This window comes from Ammodytes marinus, assembly GCF_949987685.1.
Source record: "Ammodytes marinus genome assembly, chromosome: 12".
NCBI lineage: Eukaryota > Metazoa > Chordata > Actinopteri > Uranoscopiformes > Ammodytidae > Ammodytes > Ammodytes marinus.
In genome coordinates this window covers 24,475,551-24,499,204 of record NC_137216.1, presented here as the reverse complement: position 1 = coordinate 24,499,204, position 23,654 = coordinate 24,475,551, and the positions used below count along the sequence as shown (strand labels likewise).

Sequence of the window (23,654 nt, the reverse complement as noted above, 5' to 3'; positions counted from 1 at the left end):
TCTGTTCCTTGTTAAACTGTGTGCTAAATAGCTTTCAGAAAGAATAATAAATTAAGTTTAGAGGAACAATTATAAAGCCAAGTTTGGTTCTTGTGTGAGTAAATTGTAGGCTCTGTTTACTAACTCAAAGGCCTTAAACAGATATATCTGGGAAACCTCAGGCTGCAGTCAGAAGGGAACCACACAGGTCTTTAAAAAATAACTCACAAAATGATCACAAGAATTATGCAACCCTCTGTCTGACTTCTCTTAGCCTCGCCAGCTGATGCCAACAGCCAAGTATTGTCCAACCAACAAATCCTATTTTAAATGTATAGTCTAGTATAAAACATCAAATCTAATGTTGCTGTAATGTGTATTTTGAAGCAGAGTATTGAATGGCAATGGGAAAGAATGTGAAGTCCCTACAAAGGGCCATTCCCACCAAATCCACCTGTGAAACCATTTGCTCTGAATGTCCAAATCTTTTGATGCGAGTGCCTCCTCCACCTGAACTACATTGTACTCCTAATCTCTTCTATTGTATTCTGCGCTCCAGAGTAAATACCATTCTCAAGTATGGAGCAGCCACAACCAAGAAATAAATTCCATTTGATCGCAGAGCAGTTTCACAAGAGCAACATTTATTCAAATCAATGATATTTCGTTCTCGTGAGCATTGGACATCAGATGTACACACTATACAAATGGTGCGTTTCATAGCAAATATACTTTCTATAGAGCCAGCAGCAGCAGCAGCAGAATTGGCATGTACAAAAATACACATTTGATTTTTTTTCTCACACAACACAACATACCAAGATAATATATTTATATATATTTATATATATTTAATATTTCTGTATCATAAATATGCAGAATTATACACGTTGAACACAATTCACTGTTAAGGAAATACAAATTACAATAATAAAAATACAGGATAAAGTACTTGTTGAGAGCATTTAAAATGGCAACACTTAACATGACAATGACATCATTTCAGCGTGTGGCCATGAGGAATAGCGAACACTGTGTTAATACTTGTGAAAACTGCTCTTACATTGTGCTAAGAATATATTATCAACTACTTTTCAGTACATGAATGCACAGTGAAATAAAGTCATGTGGTGTTAAGTGTCAGCACTGCAATGAAAAGATCATATTATTACGGACAAAAACATACAACGATTAGAAAAACAGTTGTTCAATGTATTGAAGTATTTAACACAGACTATTCAAGACACACACACACACACACACACACACACACACACACACACACACACACACACACACACACACACACACACACACACACACACACACACACACACACACACACACACACACACACACACACACACACACACACACACACACACACACACACACACACACACACACACACACACACACACACACACACACACACACAGAGATAATGTGTCAATGTCATTCTTGTTAAACAGAGGTTTTCTAGGTGTAAAGAATGAAGTGCTATAACATTAGGAATAAAGGACATTGTATCCCTTGATGGCACCATTTTTTTCTCACAATCTTGTTCAGGACAAGCTGTTGATCACATCATATTCTTTCACTCAAAAACAACCACACAGTTTTCCTTCCACCCAACCCCTCTCAGCTCCCTCCCATGTCACAGAGATATAAACCAGAGCTACACAGGACAACACCGCGTGCTGTGTGTCTGCAAGCTCGGCTCATATGAATAAATACCAGCCCCTATTGATACACTGATTCAGAACAGACAAACACTTTGTTCTCTCAGGAAAATAAAAATAAAAATCACTTTACAGATTGCAAATTGGGTCATAAAAAAGGTACAAATGCCATTAAAATATTCTAAGATGTTTAGCCTTTTTTAAGAAGTGACTATGTACAGTGGAAGGCATTCGTACTTCAACGTTCCTCCTCCCAGCGAACATCACAGGTGTAGTAGATGTTCATAGTAAATGCATGAAGTCATCAAGACCATATTGGTGTCATTACTGCTACAGAGAGCAGCGTCAACAAACACTTATTGTGCCAAAATTTACATCGCCTAAGACATGTTTTGGTTTTTTGCAAAAGATCATTTTGAGTATGATAATGTACTGCGAGTATGGTTATAGTGAAGTTTCATGCTGATTTGATCACATTTCATAGACTTGTGATATGTTTTGCAGTTAAAAAAATGATTTCAAAATACTTTCAGAGAAGAAAAAGGCTTCTTTGTCCCTTGTTTTTCATTTCTGAAGAACTGCACATAGCCTACGCAGAACGTGACATTCCGGAGGCAACGCAGGACACACTGCTGGAGAAAAATATTTTTCAGAGGAACCATTTTGACAGCAGATTTTAATGATTGCTTAGGATTCCAGATGTCCAATTAAACTTTTTTTGTTTTTTTTAAATCTTCTCTGGATTACTGAATAAATGTTTGAGGATCCCCAATGGCAACGTCAATCTCAAATACATGGAAGCACTTTAAAAACTTATGTTGTAAAACATTGTGAATTATGACCAACAAATTCACCACAAGGAAGTGAAACACGGAAGCTGGAAGTGTATCTGTACCTTTTTTAAATGTTATAACTTGAATGTACCATCACAGTAAACGGCAACACCTTCTTGTATTCGTCTGTAACTGCTGCCAAGACAGAAAAAGTTATATTTACAGTATAGAGGACAATTAACACATCAAAAACGAAATCAGTTGATTAAAAAAAAAAAGTCTTTTATATACAATTTATCTGTACAAAGTTCTCATTTACACGTAGGACTCTTCTGCGAAAAACAACTGGTCAAAGTCATCAACCCGTGGGTCACTGCAGTGCCTGCTCTGCCAGTCCCTCTTCCCCTGTACTAAAGCCAGTGTCACCTCTTGACTCCTCCGCAGGCAGGCCTCCGTATCCTCTCCTGAAAAGTAGTCCTTTACGGCGCGGGTGGCGGAGGGAGACAGGCAGAAGCGTGGCTCGTTGTGGTTGGGCTCCACCTCCGACACTCTCAGGCCGCCATCTTGGGGCTGACCTCTCCAGTTGCGCGGTCTGTCCAGAGTGAGGCTTAAAGAGTTCGCATTGACCTTGGCACTAGGTTCAGAAGCTCGACGGGGAAGGGTCCTTGTCCCTCTGTGTCCCTCCTTGACAGGAGTTATAGAGTGGGACTTTTGCCTCTGGAGGACCAAAGTGGTGGTGCTTTGTCCAAAGAAAACACCCTGCGGGGGTTGCGCACAGTCACCGCTAGACAGCCTCTGTGTGACCTCACTTCCTGTGTGTGGTATGAGGTTGTTATTGGAGGCTTGGTTGGAGGGTCTGTAGGTGCTGGTTTGGTGGTGGAGCTGCCTAAGCTCTTTGACCGTCAGCGGTTTCTCCGTCCCCTTATAGAAAGGTGAGCGACTGCGCTGCAACTGGAGCAAAGCCTGCTGGTAGGATGGGGGGCTACTTGATCTACGCTGGAGGTTCTGGTTCATCACAACAGAGTCTAGGGCAGCAACTGAGATGTAGCCATTACTGGTTGGCTGGGTTTTCCCATTCACCAAAGGCAAGTCTTCCTCAGCGTTTCCATTATCAGGATGCTTCAGAGACATGCGGCGGTCCTTCTTGAGCCATGTGTTTGGGTGTAGGCCATGGGGTTGTGGGTGGGGCGGTGACTGGCTGGGTCGAGGGGCTTCTCTCTTGGGAGGGGAACCCCTGGGTGACAGCGGGGGCCGTCCGGGGAAGACTGGGGAGAGAGGAGTGGGCTCGGCCAATGGCAGGGCCCCGTTTGTGGTGTAGTCGGTGGAGTACTGGGAGAAGGCGGAGTCTAAAGAGCTGAGGGACGAGCCGGTAGGGGAGGTCGCCGGCGACGACAGGCTGGAACAGCTGGCGTCTAGTCGCAATGGGGGCGGAGGGGCGTGCTTTAACTTACGCCTTCCGCCATTTTGGATCTTGGCTCCTCCCACTTTCTCACAGCCACCACCATCCTCTTCCACTTCCTTCAACTGCAGCCCGCTCAGCCTCTGCTCTAGGAACACCTCGTCTTCCTCGCCCTCACCTTTGATGGCGGCGTCGTAGCTAGCCTTCCGCACCTTTAGTCCGTGGTTATCAATATAAGCCGACACCGCACTGGACGACTGCGGCGTGCTAGCCAGGGTCAAAACAGGCTCTGAACTCCTCCTAAGCCTCCTGGGGCCTTGCGACATGCCTGTGTTGGTTTGGCGGTTGCGGGGCTGTCGGACCGCGGGGCTGAACCTGCGCGGTCTGGCCAGAGGAGGGAGCTGCAGGTGGGGGTCTGTCTCCGTGTCGGGGTCGGGGTCACAGTCACTCAGGGTGATGACAGAGTCTCGGCTGCGGCTGTCCGGCTGGTCTTTGTCGCGGAGGGGAAGCTGCTCGGCGTAGGGAGACTCGGGGTCGTCATTCAGCTCGTTCTCCAGGCTGTCGTAGGATGAGTCATTCATCTGGAAGGAAGACACGTCTGCGAGGAGAGGGAGAGAGAGAGAAAGTAAATGTTATTGTTATGATGCTTTTTACAATTAAAAAAGCAGCTATTAAATATCCAATTGGGATTGAGAGAGAAAAAATATACAACAATTTAGCAAAATTAACAAAATACACAAAGACTTCCTTTACTTTTAACTTGTTAACATGATAAAGTAGTTCTCAACTAAAAAAAGTAGTTGCAATTTCAGATATTTCCACCCTAGTAGTAACCTAGTAGCCAAAATTAACAATCCCAATTTTAGGCAGACCAAACTGCAAAAAAATGCATCCAAATATCGCCAACATTCTGTTGCTCTCTTTATCCACAAAGCTCACACACACACACAAGTCTTAAAAGAGAAACTGAGAATCTTGACACCAGAACTAAAACGAAGAAAGCCACAGTTCACTGCTTTAGCTGAGGAGAACAGGGGACAAAACGCCGTCCTGCTGTGTACACCTTGACCCCTACAACGGGTTATTTATAGCGTGAGGAAGAAAAGTGAGTGGTATTTATGAATGAGGGGGATTCAGTGCTGCGTTAATCAGCACCTGTGACCTCCGGCATTAAATTACTGTCGGGTCGATCCGCTGACCCCAATCAACAGGCCTGAAAGAGCCTAACAGATGGAGTTACACTGGCACACGCACACATACACACATGCTACTCACTCTCAAAGCACCTAGTTACAACTTTTAGAGGTGTAGCACACTGAAGCTTTGTCTGTTAACAAGCACTTACAAGGTTACGAGAAGATATTATGTGTGCATGTCTTTGCTTCATGTGCTTTTGCATTGTGACAGTTAAAAGGTTATTTTTAGTTGCAGTTTTGACCTTATCATGTACAATGTGGCTTTTCAGGCTCTTATGACATTTGTAGTAACTCTTCAGTAGAATGTCATTTTCATACAATGTCAAGTACTGTATATCAGTAGTCAGGTAGCCAATATTCTAAAATATTCAGATTGTATCTTTATTGTTGCTTCTTTCTGGTAAAAATAGGAATTTGGACACACACTATTCCTGTCGTATTACTGACTCAGCCCCTTCCCGACCGCACATCTCAACACGTAGGTCCAACAGAGTGTAATACAATGTGACTGTTAGGATTATGAGTTGATAGAAATGGTGGAATGGAAACTGATTGTGTCATTTCAGTGAAAAAAAAATATATAACTGTGAATTCTGGGCAATTAAAAAAAAAATCCACAAGCTTGGCATCCTTCTTTAAAACAATCCAGAATCTTTTCATCTGTCGTTCACTTTCTATTCATATCATCTTCTTTCGTTTGCTCTATTCAATTCCCCTTTACTCTGCTGACTGTTCTTTTTTTAATATATATAATAATACAGGCAAGAGATACACTTAAAACATACAACCTTAACACAACTATATATAGGGGAAATAAAAATTAAACATAAATACATAAAAGTATAGTAGTTCTCACCTGATCCGGTCACTGCTGCTGCTCTTCTGGCTGTAGCTTCTGAACAGCGAGGTGACGTCTTCTCCCAGGAGGCCGCTGCAGTTCTCTATGAGGAAGAGAACCAGCTCACACACCTGGCAAAGAGAAAAATCACCACCTGGTTAAAGCATGGACGCTTTCATTTTTCATTTTTATGGCTGCAAATGCTAACCATTCGTCTTATAATTGTTGTAGAGTTGGTCCAATTCTGCTAATGTTGATGCAGAGCCTCATTTGCTGAAGCATTTCCTCAGGGGGACAAGCCAAAATCCAGGAAATAATTCAGCAAAACATGCTGTTTTCCAAGTCTGTGTCGGCACGACAACTTGAGTAAACTTACAACTTTTCTAAGTGGAACACATTTTCACACACACACACACACACACACACACACACACACACACACACACACACACACACACACACACACACACACACACACACACACACACACACACACACACACACACACACACACACACACACACACACACACACACACACACACACACACACACACACACACACACACACACACACACACACACACACACACACACACACACACACACACACACACACACACACACACACAGCCAAGTGATCATTTTGACATTGAAAGGCACGGCAACTTGAGTGGAACACATACACAGATTTTCACACACGCACACACCAAAATTGAAAAGTATATATTATTCACATAATTCTGACATTGATTAGGCTTGGTTGTGATGGCGTGCTGAGACACTGAAACTAAAGCTTGTGTGTGTGGTTGCTTGCAGTGCAGCTACTGCCTGTTTTTTTTTTTTTGTGAAATCCTGACCTAAATACCTTTGTGATATCGGTTCTAAACAGCTGTGAGAAGCTGTCTGTATTATCATTCTGAGAAAAAGCTTTGAGTTTGTTTGTTTGCGCTGATGTCGAACTTTCAACTAAACTATTTACATTCCACATCGATAGAGAAAACATCAAACTGTTGTCTTCCCAGACCTGGATAATGTACTGATGATAATATATGACGCCATGTATTTGCTTTGACTATCACTTCCTCAAATGCTTGTCCATTGACCAAGAACGACAAAATCCAGTGTAGGAGTTTTTGACGAAAGCTTTTTCCAGAAAACTTGAATGTCTTATAAGAAAGTGCCTCATGTTATCCCACAAGCAAATCACCCTAAAAAGACAATAGAGGAAATGCCTCATATTAAAATTGCCTACCAATCTGCACAGATTTCTTAAAGAGTCCACACACTGCAAATTTCGTGAAATTTTGGCAAATGTCGACAGTGCATGCGCTTTCTAGGAATTATTTGCTGCCCAGTTGGCAATGGTCTTCAAATAAATCCCAGTTACTTTGGCTGAAAAACGCCACCTTTTAAACTAAACCAACACAATTTACTAAACATGTCTTCCCGTCAGACACAAATAGTCGGCCATCTTTAGATAAAGGTGTCCACTAAAATCTCCCTGTTGTGTTTATAAATGAGTTTCCCCTTGCGTCACTCACTCTGCTCCTGCAACACTATGGAAATCCAGGCTTTTGACCCCCCTCTGTTTGTTTGTTTGTCGGGCCAGATGTTGTTGTTTTTGCGTATGTTTTTATGGTGTCCATGTGTGTTCAGAAGGAGAGTGGGTATGGCTAAAACGTGCACAACAGGGCTGCAGTTGTTTGCCTATTTTTATGATCGAAAAGTAAATTTTTTCTTCAAAACATCAAACGAATGTGAGAATCGGATGAGCTCATGTGACCTGTTTCCACTCAGATTCTTTTAACACGCTGATTCCTAGTACTTGTTGAAATTATGAGCTGTGATTTTCTTTAAATTGGGTTTACGTTACATTTTTAATGAATGTTTTTGCTGTGTGCTTAAACTAGCGCATATGGTCCATCTATCTTATTTGCATGGTACCATTTACAATGATAAACATAAATGTTACAATCTGATATACAGTACCAGCGTTAGCTTAAAGCTCATTTTCATCAGCAGGTCCAAATTAAAACATATGCACAACTGTATTTTAGACAAATTCATTTTCCATGTCGCTGTACGCTACTGACAAAACTGTGAATCGTTATGTCATCGGTTTGGTTGTTCCACTGATTCCCTTTTACAGAGGATGTTCTTGAGAGGTTATATAATGACAAAAGCAAATAGACAAAAAATGTTAATTTTTTGTACCCGACAGATGAAGGAGTTATATAAATGTATTAGTTGCACAGTAGTTCGTTGAAGCATCAGACAAAGTTAATCCCCTACAATACCAAAGAGCAAATGCACCATTAACCCCTCTAGATTTATCTCCTCTGTGTGTACACTAACCTAACACTAACAACACACTTTACTCTGATAATGTCCAACTCTAAGCTCTGCTATACATAACTTGTATCTACAGTTATCATACAATTACACAAGATCAAATATGAACACACGTACTGTATGTCTCATCTATGTGCTATCCTTCCTCATCGCCTCTGAAATTTCTGACTACGAAAGCAGCAGGTAGATTACCTTCCGCTGCAGTGTGCTGGTATCTGCACACGTTACTGCATTCATTTCACAAGCTGTTTACTTTTTTCTTCAAGTGATTTGCTTCAGTTAGGGTGGAAACAATGCAATTATCTGTAAGAGGCTAGACCCATTTCTGATTATAGTAAAGATCTCTTACATTTACATGTGAATACTACTCTGTCTACTATCATTGCACAACCACATTCCACTGCCTCATTCCTGAAGATCAGCACGTCATTGACAGGCATTTTATCTGGCAATGGTAAACATGCTTCTGTCAATGGAGAAACACTGTTCAGTTGATGGTGCAACTTACCAAATAAATCCTGTAATTGTGCACCATTCAGTGCGACAGAGATTAGGTGATTTACAGGTAAAACATTGACTCAGTTAAAACTGGGCTAATATTGGGTTGAAAAAGTGAATGCTTTCTTTAATAGAACTATTCTTTTTAACATCGTATGTATAAAAACATGTCTCTATGTCACGTTGGTCCTACAGCAAACTTAATCATAATTGTTAAACAATGCTATTGGACCTGTGCTCATCACCTTCATAATTAAAAGTAAATGTAGTTTCTTGGCTAGCATTTCTCAATGAAGGTATGAAAGACTATTCTATGGTTACTAATCACTGCACGTGAACTCTTGATACACACAAACCTGATTTTTGCAAATGCTGATCAAAACAATTAAAGGACAAATAAAATGATTATTGCACAAGCCTTTTTAACCCCTCCCTTTTTCTTTCTATTGTTTTTTACCACATTAATTCTTCCTCCGTGGTGCTACATGCCACGCTCTCCTTCATGTAGCCGTCCTGCAAGTCTTTCAATTCTATCAATCATCCAGAATTCCTCCCTGTCACCTGAAGAGGCCCGCTGATACTGCACACTAAGAGAAAAAAGGCCTGTAGGTATCCAGGAGGTTTTCACCACTCCATCAACGGCCCATTCAGAGCTGATCCATTCTTCTTCTTCTTCTTCTTTAACTCAATAGGATGTTATCTTAAACTCTCCCTCAACCGTTCAGAAAAACAGGAAATCAACCATATCTTTCACAAAAGATATACACAGTATACTGTATATTACTACCGCAGAATACATGGAGCACCTGCACTATCTACACATGTGTGTGTGTGTGTATGTGTGCATGTGCGCGTGCATGTGCGTGTGTTTGTGTTTGTGTGTGTGTGTGTTTGTGTGTGTGTGTGTGTCAATAGATGTCACGTCCGCGAGTTAGAGGGTAATTTCCGAAGTTATCAGTTAACAACATACATTCAGCAGTGTGCAAAGAAAAGTCTATTGAGCCGTTTGTGTATCACTTGTTTGTTGTTTCCACAACTGGATACGGTCTGTTACAGCGATTAAAATAATAAATAAAATGAAAATATTTGAAAAACAAGAAGTAACTTTTGGTTCACATTTTTTTAAGAACCAAGAGAAAAACAACTTATTTTTAATGATTTGTGTCTCTGTTTCCATTTTAAGTCATACTAAAACTAAAGCTCCATTTACCTCAGACACTCCTACCCGTCTTTAGGTTCGGCCAAAAACATCTAAATTATATGCTGCCTGAAAGAAGCAGGGGCACCAAGACTGAGCCGAATTGGCCTAAAATGAGCGTTCACGTGCCTCCACAAAAGGTTTGGAAACCAGCCATTGCATGTCCAGGGGCCCACGCCAGTTTAAATTGGCCACTGGCTCCGACCACAAGGGGGGAAATGTCCAAATCCCACTTTGTTATTTTTCAAGGTTTTTTCCCAGAAAAAGGGGCCTCCTTCGCTGAGGCTGCACACACAAACAGGCAGTGTGCGAAGTGTTATCAGGGGAGTATTTGCAAAAGAGATATTTAGGTATTTGCGGGTGTTGAGGGTATTTGTGCTGACAAGTGTGTGTGTGTGTGTGTGTGTGTGTGTGTGTGTGTGTGTGTGTGTGTGTGTGTGTGTGTGTGTGTGTGTGTTTCTAAGAAACGGATGTTTCAGAGGCACCATTTTCCGCTAAAACACACACTTGGCCTCAGGATTCTGTAGGAAATTCTTTGCATGTTTTCTCAATGAACCTCAACCAAGTTAAGCACACACACAGAGACACACAGAGACACACACACACACACACACACACCAAGATAAGCAAAGCAGCCACACACAGAGATTGTGTGTAACTGTATTGCCAAATAGACCACAAATCAAAATGCTTTTGTATGCCTTGTCTTACTGACTACATGACAGACTCCGGTGGGCAAAAGGGGGGATTTCTATGTGGGCCCTGGCTGCAGCTACTGCTCGGGAAGTGAGTCATTTCAGGTTAGCCTGGCAGGCCAAGATATGAGGCACAAAGAGTGGGCAATGTTGATTCACCTTTGGGATAAACTTTAGTTCTACAAAAAATTACACTTAAGGGAAATGTAGTGCCCGAAAAACAATCACAAGAAGGTCACTACAACCGCTACTGTTTTAACTATTAGATTTTTGGCATGTAATTGTTATAATCAGATATCTGGAAAAATAAAATGTGTTTCCGGTCAACAGTTTCTGTGGACATTTTAAGGAAAAACATCACGTCAAATTGATCCCAGAAATACTTTAAAAAGGCTGACTAAACAAAACCAAAGCCATCTGTGAGACAATTTACCACCGGTGACACATGAAAAAGTATGTTTTTCTTTCTAATCTGGGATAACTAACCCTTAAACGGTGACATAAGTGGTTCACAAAACACATGTTATTCTATGGGCTAGGGGAGTAAGTCGGCATGAAACTGTGAAGCTTTTCCTCTTTCCTGTCAAGTCTTGCTCTAAGCTCGGGGATTTCGAGCTCAGCGGCGCGTAAGAATGTTGTGATTTTAGCTTATGACTGATTGTCAGCGATGACATGTGAACGTGACTGAGCGTGTGTGCGTGTGCATGCGTGTGCTTGTGTGTGTGGTTGTGTGTGTGTGTGTATTACAGCTGTGTGCTAGTGGGTCAGCTCCTGCTTGCGGGGTTAACGCTCACATCCGCAGGGAAACCTTCAGTCTGCTGACAAATGTTTTTTTTAAGCTGACAGAGATTGTGAGTGCATGCGAACACACGTGTGCAAACACAACACGCTTTCTTCTTACCCGTCTGCTATCTAATCACATGTGTTTCATACATCGCAGTGGCACGTACGCAGCCATGCGGAAGCAGTTTGCTACTATGATTCCACTGAATCGTTACATTCCGCAGAGTCTGCACACTGTCTCAGTGTGTGTGTGTATGTAGTGAGCGAGCGTGCGTGCGTGTGTGTGTGTGTGTGTGTGTGTGTGTGTGCGTGTGTGCTTATGCATGTGTAGCCCCTCACCTTCTTGGTGCCCTCCCCCTCCATCTCGGGGGTGCTGGGAGCTGGAGTCCAGAGCATGCTGGGCGCGATGCAGACGGACAGGTTGAAGGCGTTCATCTGGTTGTCGAGGGCGTTGCTTTGGATACAGTGCAGTACGGCAACCACGTGTCGCAGCAGGAGCAGGTTCTCGCTGGGCAGGAGGTGGAGCAACCTGAGTGAGAGAGAGATGGAAGGAAAAGAACATCTTGTCAACTAAATCATTACAGCACTCGCTTCACTGCACATGTTGTCCTTCACTCTCTCTGTGTGTGTGTGTCTGTCTGTCTGTCTGTCTGTCTGTGTGTGTGTGTGTGTTCTCATGTTGTTTGCTGATGATCTCAGGCTCCACAGGAATCCCACCATAAACTATTTTCATCGTTGCTTTTATACTATTCCTTTTATTTTATTTTTCCCAAGCAAAAAGGAATTCAGTTTGTTGCTTCTGGAACTAAAGTGCAAGTTAAAGTTCTTCTTCTTTCTCTCGCTAGACATAAACATTGCGTATTTAAAAAAAAAAAAAACAACAAGGTTTCAGGCAGCGTAAGGTGTTTGGCCACTAAAAGAGACACTCCAGAACACTTAACTCATTCAGGTCTTGCCTCTGATAATTGTTCATCAGACTGTATAAGGAACATCTGTATGACCTGCTGTGTGTACATGTGTGTTTGTGGAAAAAGTGACATATAACATGTTGTATAGAATTACTTTTAAATTAGCAGTATGGTGTTTTGGTATTACCGGTACATATGGTGTATTGAAGGAACCTACCTCTGGATATCTTGAGTCCTCTCCTTCCCTCCGTCCCCTTCCATCACATCCATCCACTGGTCGTACAGATCCACACTCAGCAAGCTGCCCGGGATGTTTCGCAGGAAGTCCTGTGTGCAAAAAGACATCTCGCGTTCAATGATCAAGATCTCAAGTCAATCATTTAAACTATAAATTATTGCCTTTAAAATGGCCTCACAGACTTCCTTCCACGAACTTCCTTAAATATATGAAAAATAAGCCTAAGAAAAGTTCAAAATATATTGACATAGATGTTAAATGTAGTATCCCATAAAGAGTGCCATATTACTGAGGTCATCTGGTACACGAAACACCTTGAGGAATGAACAGAAATAGCTGGTAAGATAATAAGGTCAAAAAGAAAAATCGCACACAAAAAGCAGACACAGGGACAAAGAGATCCCGAATGAGAGATCCCAAATCTCAATTTGGTTTTAAAGCTAAACATCTAAAATCAATTTAAAAAAAAACATAAATCCCAATATTAATCTTTTAATGAATACTTCCATGTTAATGTATTTTAGATAAGATAAAACACTTTACTGTCTGTCATACGTGACAGAAATGTGTCCTCAAATGACATAAAATTTAAATAATACAAAAACCTTGCAAACACATTCACAATGCAATACAGTGCAAAAAGAAGATTAAATGGAATGGGATGTGTTGCCCATGTGTGACTGTTCAGTGTGGTGATGGCAGTTGGGGGGTGAAAGATTTTAGCTTGAGAAAAAACTCAAACTCGTAATTCATTATTATAACTGGTTCTCATCCATTTTCTGACAAAAGACAAATTTCTTTTTTTGTCTGAGGTGAGACCTAATCATTGTCCTTTGTGCAGGTAAGAAAAAAGGTAAAAGCCCCAAACTGAGTGGAGATGAATCGGCTCTGTATGAAGCCCCTGTAGCAGCTCTCTGGATGCCTGACACTGTGTTGGCTGTTTGGGCCGGTTTGGATGCTGAACAATGCTGCACCTTGTGTGTGTGTTGACTGGCAGCCCGCCTTCGCTGTGCACAGACAGATTATCCTGTCTGGACTTATGTGACTTTGGACTCACATCAGTCGATCCTGCTTTGCTGTTGTCTGGTTTCAAACTAGTGAGACCAGGCTGAGCTGTGTGTGTGTGTGTGTGTGTGTGTGTGTGTGTGTGTGTGTGTGTGTGTGTGTGTGTGTGTGTGTGTGTGTGTGTGTGTGTGTGTGTGTGTGTGTGTGTAATACTTGTACAACAATTTTTGTGAGAATTTGAGTTTTAGACCTTGCAGACATTTTTGGAAAGTAAGGACGTTTTTGGCCGGTTCTCACAACAGGACAGGCCTCTAAAGGGCTGTTTGAGGGTTAAGACTATAGGTTTTAAGGTTTGGTTAGAATTATATTAAGGTAACGGTTAGTGCAAGGATTGGGGTTATGGTATAGCATTACATTTGGATGGTTAAGGTAAGGACCTAGGGAATGCATTATTTCAATGAATGTCCTCACAAGTATATAACCGTTCAAACATGTGTTTACCTTGAGGACAGCAGCGATCACAAACACAGACTGGTGTGTGATTTCGGGGTCCTCTGTCCCGCTGTCCAGCCTGTCCCGTAGCTCCCTGCAGGCTTTGGCCCCGGCTGAGCGCCTGAAGACGCCCCGGGTGTACGGGCCCTCTAGGTACAGGAACACCAACATGTCCTGTAGAGAAGGAAGGTTAGTTAGTTAGTTTAGTTTATTCAAACTTCATCTTATCATTAGGAAATCTTTTGATGGTACACTTTTTTGGGAAATGTAAGACGCGAGAAATGGGAAACCCAAAATAAGTTACCAAAAGCTTTTCGGAAGGAGGCCCGATAACATATAGTATACTGAGAATAAACAGACACTCAAACACAAGATTAGACACCATTATAAACAACTACCACAAATACAGGTGATCTCAGTGCACTAAGTAGAATACATAATGAACCATCGATAATCATATGGTTTTTCCTTAAGATTTTTTTTAAAGATGCCGAAAGAGTGCAACAATTTCAAGCTTACAACAATCTTGCGTACATAAAATCATTTTTATTATTCCATATGGAAAAGAGGAGCTCAAGTTTTCAAACAGTACAGAAAAATAAACTGAGAGCTAAGAACTGAAAAGCTTCAGTTTGTTGCATTGCATATTTGCAGCCAGAAAGCATTTTACAGCTTGACACCAAAGGACTTAATTGCTCAGAAATCCTGCCAGAAGTCCAGTGATGTTTTCTAAAACCAGAGGAGACGGGGATTAAGTGAATTTAGCTTCCTCAACCCCATACCGTTTCTGTTTTATACATTCACTTCCTAGAATTAAAAAAAAAAATTGTGGGGGAAAACAATTGGAAAAATCTGACTGAATAATTATTTGTTCAAGCATTAAATGGAATTTCACTATTATTAAAACCTCTAAGAACACCACACTGGGAGAATTATTCAATGTTTTTCCTTGTAGATTAGGGTAAGGGAAGAATATGTACGCTAATAAGTAGCTTAAGGCAATCCACAAAAAGATCTAATAAACCTTTTTGGTTTATTTTTCTCTTGACAATCCTGGCCTGAAGGAGCATTTGGAACGCCATATATAATCAGAGAGGAAACATCTTGGTTGCGTGTGCAGTCTGGAATTGCTTATTCAACAGACCGGGGTTTCACTTCTCAAGTAATCCCAAAAAAATTCCCAATTATTTAATTAATTTATACCAGATAAAAGCTCCATAAAAAGCGTTTTTGAAATATGAAGCTGTTCCCGCATACCAATACCACTATATCCCCAAATACACCCTAACCCCAAAATCATCCCATGACCCCTCTCTGGCCTTGGTCCTGACCTGACCCCTCTTGCTGGCCCTCTTGACCTGTGTGTGTGTGTGTGTGTGTGTGTGTGTGTGTGTGTGTGTGTGTGTGTGTGTGTGTGTGTGTGTGTGTGTGTGTGTGTGTGTGTGTGTGTGTGTGTGTGTGTGTGTGTGTGTGTGTGTGTGTGTGTGTGTGTGTGTGTGTGTGTGTGTGTGTGTGTGTGTGTGTGTGTGTGTGTGTGTGTGTGTGTGTGTGTGTGCGCTCACCATGACAGGCTTGGGCAGGCCATGGTCCGGAGAGCAGACGGCGCTCAGCGGTCTCCCGAACAGCCTTCCCTGTGTGGGCGATAGTGAGGTGGGGGACATGGGCATGCCGTCCAGCTGGGTGTTGGAGCCCTTCCAGAAAGGCCAGTTGATCAGAGAGCGCTTCCTCTTGAAAGACTTCTGCTGACCGGGCTCTGTGAGGTGGGAGGTGGTGGGGGGGGATAGAGAGGGGGAAGAGGAAGAGGTGAAGCTGCTGTGCTTTCAGATACAATCAAACTTGTGGTGTGGAAGTAATGCACGTTGAAGTCACGGGAGTGCAACCAGTCAAGGGAAGAGAGTTCACCTCCACCAACAGTTAGATGATTCGCCCAAAACGTTAATTGTTTAGAAGCTAGCCTGAAAGTGGCAGATGTTGGACTTTTTGGACATGGTTGCCTGACCTGTCCAGTACACAGAAGATCAAATCTTTCCAACTTTATGGCAGTCTTGAACTGTCGAGTTTCATAGACATTTTGCTCGAAATTGTAATTCAACTTTATTCTTGACATTTCAACTTCTTTCTCAATGTGAATAATGAAAAAAAAAACCTCCTCCCATCCCGTGGCCCTTCATAAGAACTGCATCACACTTGCATAATAACTTTATCTAATTGGTTTGTGCGTGTCTGTGTCGGTGTCTGTGTTAATCCGTTTGTGTGCTTTAGTGTGTGAAAGCATAGACATGAATGTCAAGGCTCCCTGCGACTGTGACCTGCAGACAGACACACAAACAGCACAGGTAGAGACATGGTGACATGGAACCACTGAGCAAACACTGAACAAGGAACACACAGTCCCAAGCCCTTGGAGAGAGACACAAGGTGTGTCAAACATGCATGAATGCTTTCACACATGGAGAGCACACATATGGATACACACACACACACACACACACACACACACACACACACACACACACACACACACACACACACACACACACACACACACACACACACACACACACACACACACACACACACACACACACACACACACACACACACACACACACACACACACACACACACACACACACACACACACACACACACACACACACACACACACACACACACACACACACACACACACACACACACACACACACACACACACACACACACACACACACACACACAAATTAAATACAATGATGTTAGTGTGAATCAGCGGTTCATTCTTCTGTATGATTGGTTCCTTGTTGAGTGTTTGCATAGTGGTTCCAACTTAAGTCACCGGGTCTACCTACCTGTTGTTTTTATTTCAAATGTCTGTCTGCAGATCTGTCTCTCTCACCGTCTCTGTGCGTCTACATGTTCTCTATGACATAACAGCTCAGCATGTGTCTGCAGTTATGAAACCTCATACTGCGCGTGCATCGGAGCACAAATTGATGAGAATGTACAGCCAACATTTACGTTTCATTAAATCTCCAAGTGTAGACATGATTCAAACCCGTGTTAGCACAATGGGGCGTCGTAAAATAAGCAACCCACTTCAGAGCTACTACTGCGAGATGCCTTTCTAGTTCTAATACGAACAGCTGTTTTGGAGTAGTGCTGAAATAGATCAGTCAATTTATTGATCAATTGATAGACGGAAAATGTATTGACATTGATGATAAGTCTTATTATTTCTCATATAAATATATATATATTTCTTGCACGTTATCAAGCGATTGTGATTTGTATCCAAAAGGGTGGAATGCTCTTGACAAACCAAATATTCTTGCAATGGGTGGATGGCCCAACAGCAGCATGCAGGCCCCCCTAAAAAAGGCCCACCAAATATGTTGCATACCTCACACAGAATTTATTATTTAACGATCTGCCGTGCATGGCGTCATGCCCAAACACACTCTGGAACAAAGTTAGACAGAAACATAATTACTGGCTCGTCTCTGGCACTTCTCAGCGCGCCTTCGCCATCGTTGAAGAAAAAAAAACATGACCTCGCTGCTGTGAATCAAGAGTTACATCACCGCAGCTGTCTAGTCAGGCAGCAGTTATAGAGAGGGGGGGACGAGGAAACACAGACAGACTAACTCCTACACTGGGTGGGCAATGTCTGTCATGCTGCAATAATCTTCTGCTAACGTGTTATGAAACAGGTGCTAGATGTAGTATTTCTCTTAATGAGCAATAAAAACCAAAAGAATAGCCAAGACTAGCATAGCTGGAGCAGTGGTTAACTCAGATTTAGAGTTTTTCCAGATTAATTTATACCTTTAAAAAGGTGCAGTGTGTGATTTAGGAGTATTTTGGAGTCATCTAGTGATGAAAGTTATAGATTGCAACGCTCCCTTGTTAACACCTCCTTAGAGAAGCTACGGTGGCCTTCAAGGAAAGGAAGCTAGTTACATTGTCTTTCCACAATATCAAGTAATGGGGTATGGATTTTGTTTTGGTATCTAGAATCAATTTATTTCAAGCTGCCATTTATTCACATTTCCAAGAAATCAGTGAGTCAGCCTGTTTACTCTTTATTCCATTTCTCAGTCTGCCAGATATCATGAGTCCCTTTGGGTTTGTGATAAACCGTGACACTATCACAGCAGGGGAGGCATGTCAAATCAAACCATGCATGGAGAATGCAGTGTGTTGCAATGGACAAGTCTTGGGAGGAATTGAGACAATGTTGGGGGGGAAAAAGTTTTATTTTGGTATTTGCTTAGTAACATTTGAGATTGGAATTGCTTAAAAGATTGTTTTAGGAGAAATGCCTGAAAGGGGGCAAAGGGACCTCTGCCATGGCTAGCACCTCATTAACGCGCATTGCATTCGTGTTTTGGGGTCGGGTGTGAGCAATTAGGTGGTGGGTTCTGGTATGGAGCGATTATGTAAGACGCGTTTTACGCTCAAGGCAAACCATTCTGAGGCTGAAGATTGCTGTTGGCAAACTGTGGCCTCCTTGACGGGAAAACACATTTTTCTCTTCAACTTGTTTTGGTCTAAACCTCGTCTCCTCCTCTTTCCATCCCCGGTCTCTATCTGTAATCCCCCTATACTCGTCCTTGTAACTGTCCACCGTTCCCCTTGTTTTTCCTTTCTCCTCCCGCTCATATTTTTCTGTCCCTCTCACTTATATAATATGCATGTTTTTATAAAATATGCAATGCAGCACTTATTTTAATATTGTTGTATGTTTTATGTACGTATATCATTGTATCTTGCAATCCTTTTAATGTTTAATCCATATCATTGTATCTTGTTTATTTTTGAGGTATTTTATTAGTCCACTTACCTTCCCAGAGTCTACAGGTGGAAAATAGCAATTTGCTAAAAACCTAGTTCAAGACATATCTACTTGCCTTAAACAAGCCTAATGTTTTTTTGTACATTGTCCATGGTCAAATAAAGTGACATTATACAACTTTTAAGGTTCCTTTGTGGTCCCTTTGTTAATTGTTCTCGCTCGGTCCGTCACATATGTATATTTTTCCCTTCACCTACGATGACCTTCAGAGTTACCCAATAGCTGTGTCATCTCTTTGCGCTTTCCATCTTCCTATTCCAACAGGCATCCTTCCCTTCTATGGTTTCTTCCTCATTGTCTGTCTGCTGTTTTTCTTATATAGAAGCTGCGTCTCATCTAACCCCTTCTGTAACCCCTCGTCCGCTAAATTCTCCTTTCCCACCATTCAACTAGGCACCTAATTCTCCTCAACCACAGTTTCATTCTTAGAGCTAACTGTACTCTGGATGTAAATAGTTCAGTTGGGTGTTTGTTTTTGTTGCCAAGTAGTAACAAATGAAAGGAAATGGTCATAAGGCTGGGAGACGCATGCTTGTGGTACAATAAGTTTTGTTTATTTTTTGTTAGTTTTCTTACAAATCCAATTATCTTGGCTTTGTATTAAATATAATTTTTACTGTAAGTTGACGTGAACTACTCAATAAAAAGATAATAAAATGAATAAAAAACTAACAACACAGTGTTTATGTACGAGTGTCGCAATGAGCACGAACAACACGTGAAATGGTTTATGTAAGTGAAATAAATTCCAGGAAGAATTTTCTGTGCTGCAATAAATACGTCTGTATCCTCATATTTCGTCTGGCGGTTTAAAAGAAAATTGGATTTACGGATAGATTATTGGCACTGGCCGACCATTAGCTTAAAAACCTCAAAATGTCAAGATTTAATAAAAACATATTTTCCAAAGCTCATATTCACAGCACATACCGTCGCCGCTCTTTCTTGGTATCTTCTCCTTATTGTACAATAATAAGCTTAACATCAACCACCAGTGTTTTCTGTGTTATTTCATGTGTTTGGAGTGTTAACAGATCATTTTCACGAGCTTGAGCAGATGGCCACCGCTGACGGTGGTTACATGGTTGATGCCTAGCCATGCAGGTTTGAATCCAAAATGCTGAACCTTTAACACATAACGAGGACTACGGTTTGTGGTTTGAAGCAATTTAAGCAATTTGTTTTTTGGAAAACACCTTGACGCTGCAACTTTCCCACAGGAAAATTTGTTTTTGTTCTCTCAAGGCCAAAAGAAATAACAGCAGGATGGCTTCACTTGGCTAGAAAGTTAAATGCTTATATGGTAGCACCAGAGATAGTGTGCTCTGATTGTATAAAAAAAAAAGAAGAAGAAGAAGAAGACTGCAGAATATGGTTTGGAAGATGATTTGAAAGTGATTACAAAGAGTTATCTGTAGTCACTCAAAGTAAAATGTTGTGAAGAATGTCTCCCAATTAAGGAGGGGGGGGGGGGGGGGGGTCCCGAGCAGCTGTCTAGATTTTTATTTCTATATACCAGACATAGTCCACTGATGAAAGGTGAAATTGATTTCAAACTTTTACCACACACAGTTATTTGAAGTCACCCAAATGTTCTGAAAAATGTCTCCCATTAAAAAGTTTGGACTCCCATACAGGGGGAGTGGTGGGGGGGAGAGGGGTCATGAGCAGCTGTCTTACCTAAAAGTGGAGCCTGTCCCTGGGTGACCTTGTTGGGTTTGAGGATGAACTGGCACTGGGTGTCTGGGGGCAGACACTGGTCCAGCAGCAGCACCCCCGGTGGACAATCTGTAGGACTGGTTGGGTCCCTCCCTGCCCCTACTCCACCGCTGCTGCTCCCACCGTCCCGAATGTGGCTCATCTTAATGCTGAACGGAAACTCATGGCCTGTGTGTGAGAGAGAGGGGGGGGGGGGTCAAGGTTTAGAAATGTGAGGTCATTGGTCTGGTATGTGTGTAGTCTGTGCATGTGAAAGTAAAACATTTGATAAAAATTGGGGCACTCGTGCTGCGCAGTGATTAGCCTTAGAGTTACTACAGGGACGTTACTACAGAACAAAAGACCATGGTAAGCGAATGTCACGGAAATACCACTGTGACAAAAAAGTGCTCTGAAATGCTCCCAGATGTGGAGCTTTTTGAGGCATTGCTGATTTCATTCAGCGCTGACTCCCACTGTGGGTGTTTTTCTGCATCAGTGTCGGTTTTCCAAAATATTGGTTGTGGAAGGCGATGATACAAGAGTTCTTTTGTTTAACTTGAATAGATTTTTTTTAAGATGCAATCCTTTCTTTCACTTTTGAACTTCAGTATGACTTAACCAGTAAATCTAAATCACACACTATTTGGAATAGGTGACTTTCTTTTGTAAGGGTAAACATTTTAAGGCTAAAAGGGAGTAGAGTGATTTTCATCACTGTTGAATAGCCATGTTGTTTTTTTTTTAAGATATTGTTTGGCATTTTTATGCTTTATTGATAGTGTAGAGACAGAGTTGAAATGGGGCAGAGAGGGGAGTGACATGCAGAGAACGACCGATGGCTGGAATCGAACCCGGGTCCGCTGCTGGCCGAGGCCCATGGGGGGACGCCCTACCAACTGAGCTAAGGGCGCCCCCTAGCCATTTTTTAATAGTGTTTTAATAGTAAGGTTTTAATGTCTATGTTATCTAAGCTTACCAATGAGAGGGTATGGAAGGTCGTCCTTACTGGAGCTCACCCACAACCGGTGGTCTGTCACGCAGCCCTATAACAGGGAAAAAGATAATCAGGTTTAGCAAATTTATTTTAACGTTTAAATGAAAAAATGTCTATGTTTTTCCTGCCTTTATACCTGCATAAACGCATGAATGAACCCTGTACTCTAAGCCAACTTACTATTTCTAACATCTGGACTGGAAAAACTACAGCAAAGGCTACTTTTAACATCACACATTTGTCTAAAACTCATCACATCAAAAGTAAAGTTGCTGAACAAAAGTATCAGCAATGAGTGTTTGGTTACTCACCGAAATGCCAAACTGCAGCAGAGCCATGCGGATGACATCAGTGGTGCTGTCAGTGTTGCTGACCGCGAGTGTCTTGGCCTGGTGGAAAAACAGTTTGGAAACATTATGGAAATATCTGGTTGTTTGTGTGTTGCATAAGTGGTAGCACTCAACCCACTTAAGGATGGACAAGAAACGATCAAACAATTTTCTTTTTTGTGCTGATACAAGCAATACAAAATCACAGAGGGAAGGGAAAGGAGGGAATCTTACATATGCACAGTTTCCGATGTCCTTCGCAAATATCTTCAGAGGAATGGTCTTAGGGTCTTCCCTCTCTTTTCCCTCATTTATCCGACTGTTGGAAAAATAAAATATCATATGAGTATAAGCTGTGTTCATACAGTACATCCAAACCCAGCGCTATGACATTAGAAAACTGATATTTGGAGTGAAAGCGGCATGGTAAATATTAGGTAATTAATGTTTATGATGTAAGCATTAGTTGTAAAGCATTATTTAAACTGCATGTTCTTTTTTAATTCGAATGATAACTCCTGTCAGGCCAGTTAATTTCAATGTCATTACCTATCAATTTTGTTTCATATCAAATCAAATCTTTTCTTCCCAGAAAGGGAAATTTGATTTGCAAGGATAACCAATAAGCTAGAATAAATTCCATATAATACCATTTACCTTTTGATGAGTGGCAACCACTTGTCCTTTTGCTCCTCAGAGCTAGAGAGGAGAAAAGAGTGTGATATATCAGAAATCAGAGGAAATTATGTAAACGGCAAATGTCTGTTTTGCTGTTACGCAACTCCTTCTTGCAAAACCACAGGCTTCACACCAAGCTATGACTGGATTCTGACTGGATTCCCCATGATGGGAAAATGAGTGTGTGTGAATGACTACAATTTTGGATTGAGGAGGGTATGAATATGCAGCACAGCATATATGAATGTGTTTGTATTGTACGTGTGTTGCGCGTGTCTGCGTGTTGTGCGTGGGTGGTTATCTCTTCTAGTTGGATTGAGCGGCTTTATGACCAGGAACTTCCTTCTCGCTAAAAGGGGTTTAGGGATTTTGTGGTTTGCTTGTTGAGCTTTCAGTTCCCTTTTAAACAGTGCATTCTCACTCCAGAACATAGTGTACCCTTTCAGAAGTATATTGGAGTTACTCACAGAGGCTTTTATCAAATGTGTTTTATGTGATTGGCATGGGAAACTGAATTTACTGAATGTCATATAAGGTAAGGCAAGGTTATTTATATAGCACCAGACACAAGGCCATTCAAAGTGCTTTACAGGGGCATGAAATACATCAAGATAAGACATTAGAAATTGCATTTAAGAAATAGTAAACAAATGGAAATTTAACGACATTTAAATAAAAAAGTAAGTCTGTCAAATTCAGATAGATTTGAAAAATAAATCTACTTTTGACAACTTGGTCATGTTGTACGTGTGTACATGTATATGTGTGTGTGTGTGTGTGTGTGTACCTGAAGGAGGCCACATAGTTGCAGGTGGGCCAGCCCATGACGAAGCTCCTCACAGGGTTGGTGCTTCCCTCACACACCTCGTCCAAGCAGTTGGCAATCCACATCTCACACACTCGCACTTGGGCTTTCACCTTGAAATGAGTGGAAGACCTGCAGAAGACACAGTGTGCTACATTAAACTATGCAAGGGCTGCTATTAACTATGACTTTCATTCAAAATTAATGTGTTTTAGCCTGTTTACTCTAAGACAATTCTGAAAAATGCCAGATGG

At 41.7% G+C, this 23,654-nt stretch overlaps 1 protein-coding gene across 1 annotated transcript in view; it reads right to left on the bottom strand.

Moving 5' to 3' along the window:
- Positions 1–805: 805 nt before the first annotated feature.
- Positions 806–23,654, bottom strand: part of arhgap20 (Rho GTPase activating protein 20) — a 36,152-nt gene continuing 13,303 nt past the window's right edge. Inside the window, 13 exon segments of the mRNA XM_080038682.1 lie at positions 806–4,431; positions 5,886–5,893; positions 5,895–5,998; positions 11,735–11,924; positions 12,521–12,630; positions 14,048–14,212; positions 15,601–15,791; positions 20,574–20,780; positions 21,571–21,637; positions 21,900–21,977; positions 22,152–22,236; positions 22,575–22,616; positions 23,383–23,532. Of these exon segments, the coding sequence (XP_079894808.1) occupies positions 2,750–4,431; positions 5,886–5,893; positions 5,895–5,998; positions 11,735–11,924; positions 12,521–12,630; positions 14,048–14,212; positions 15,601–15,791; positions 20,574–20,780; positions 21,571–21,637; positions 21,900–21,977; positions 22,152–22,236; positions 22,575–22,616; positions 23,383–23,532 (3,079 nt within the window). The 3' untranslated portion in view covers positions 806–2,749.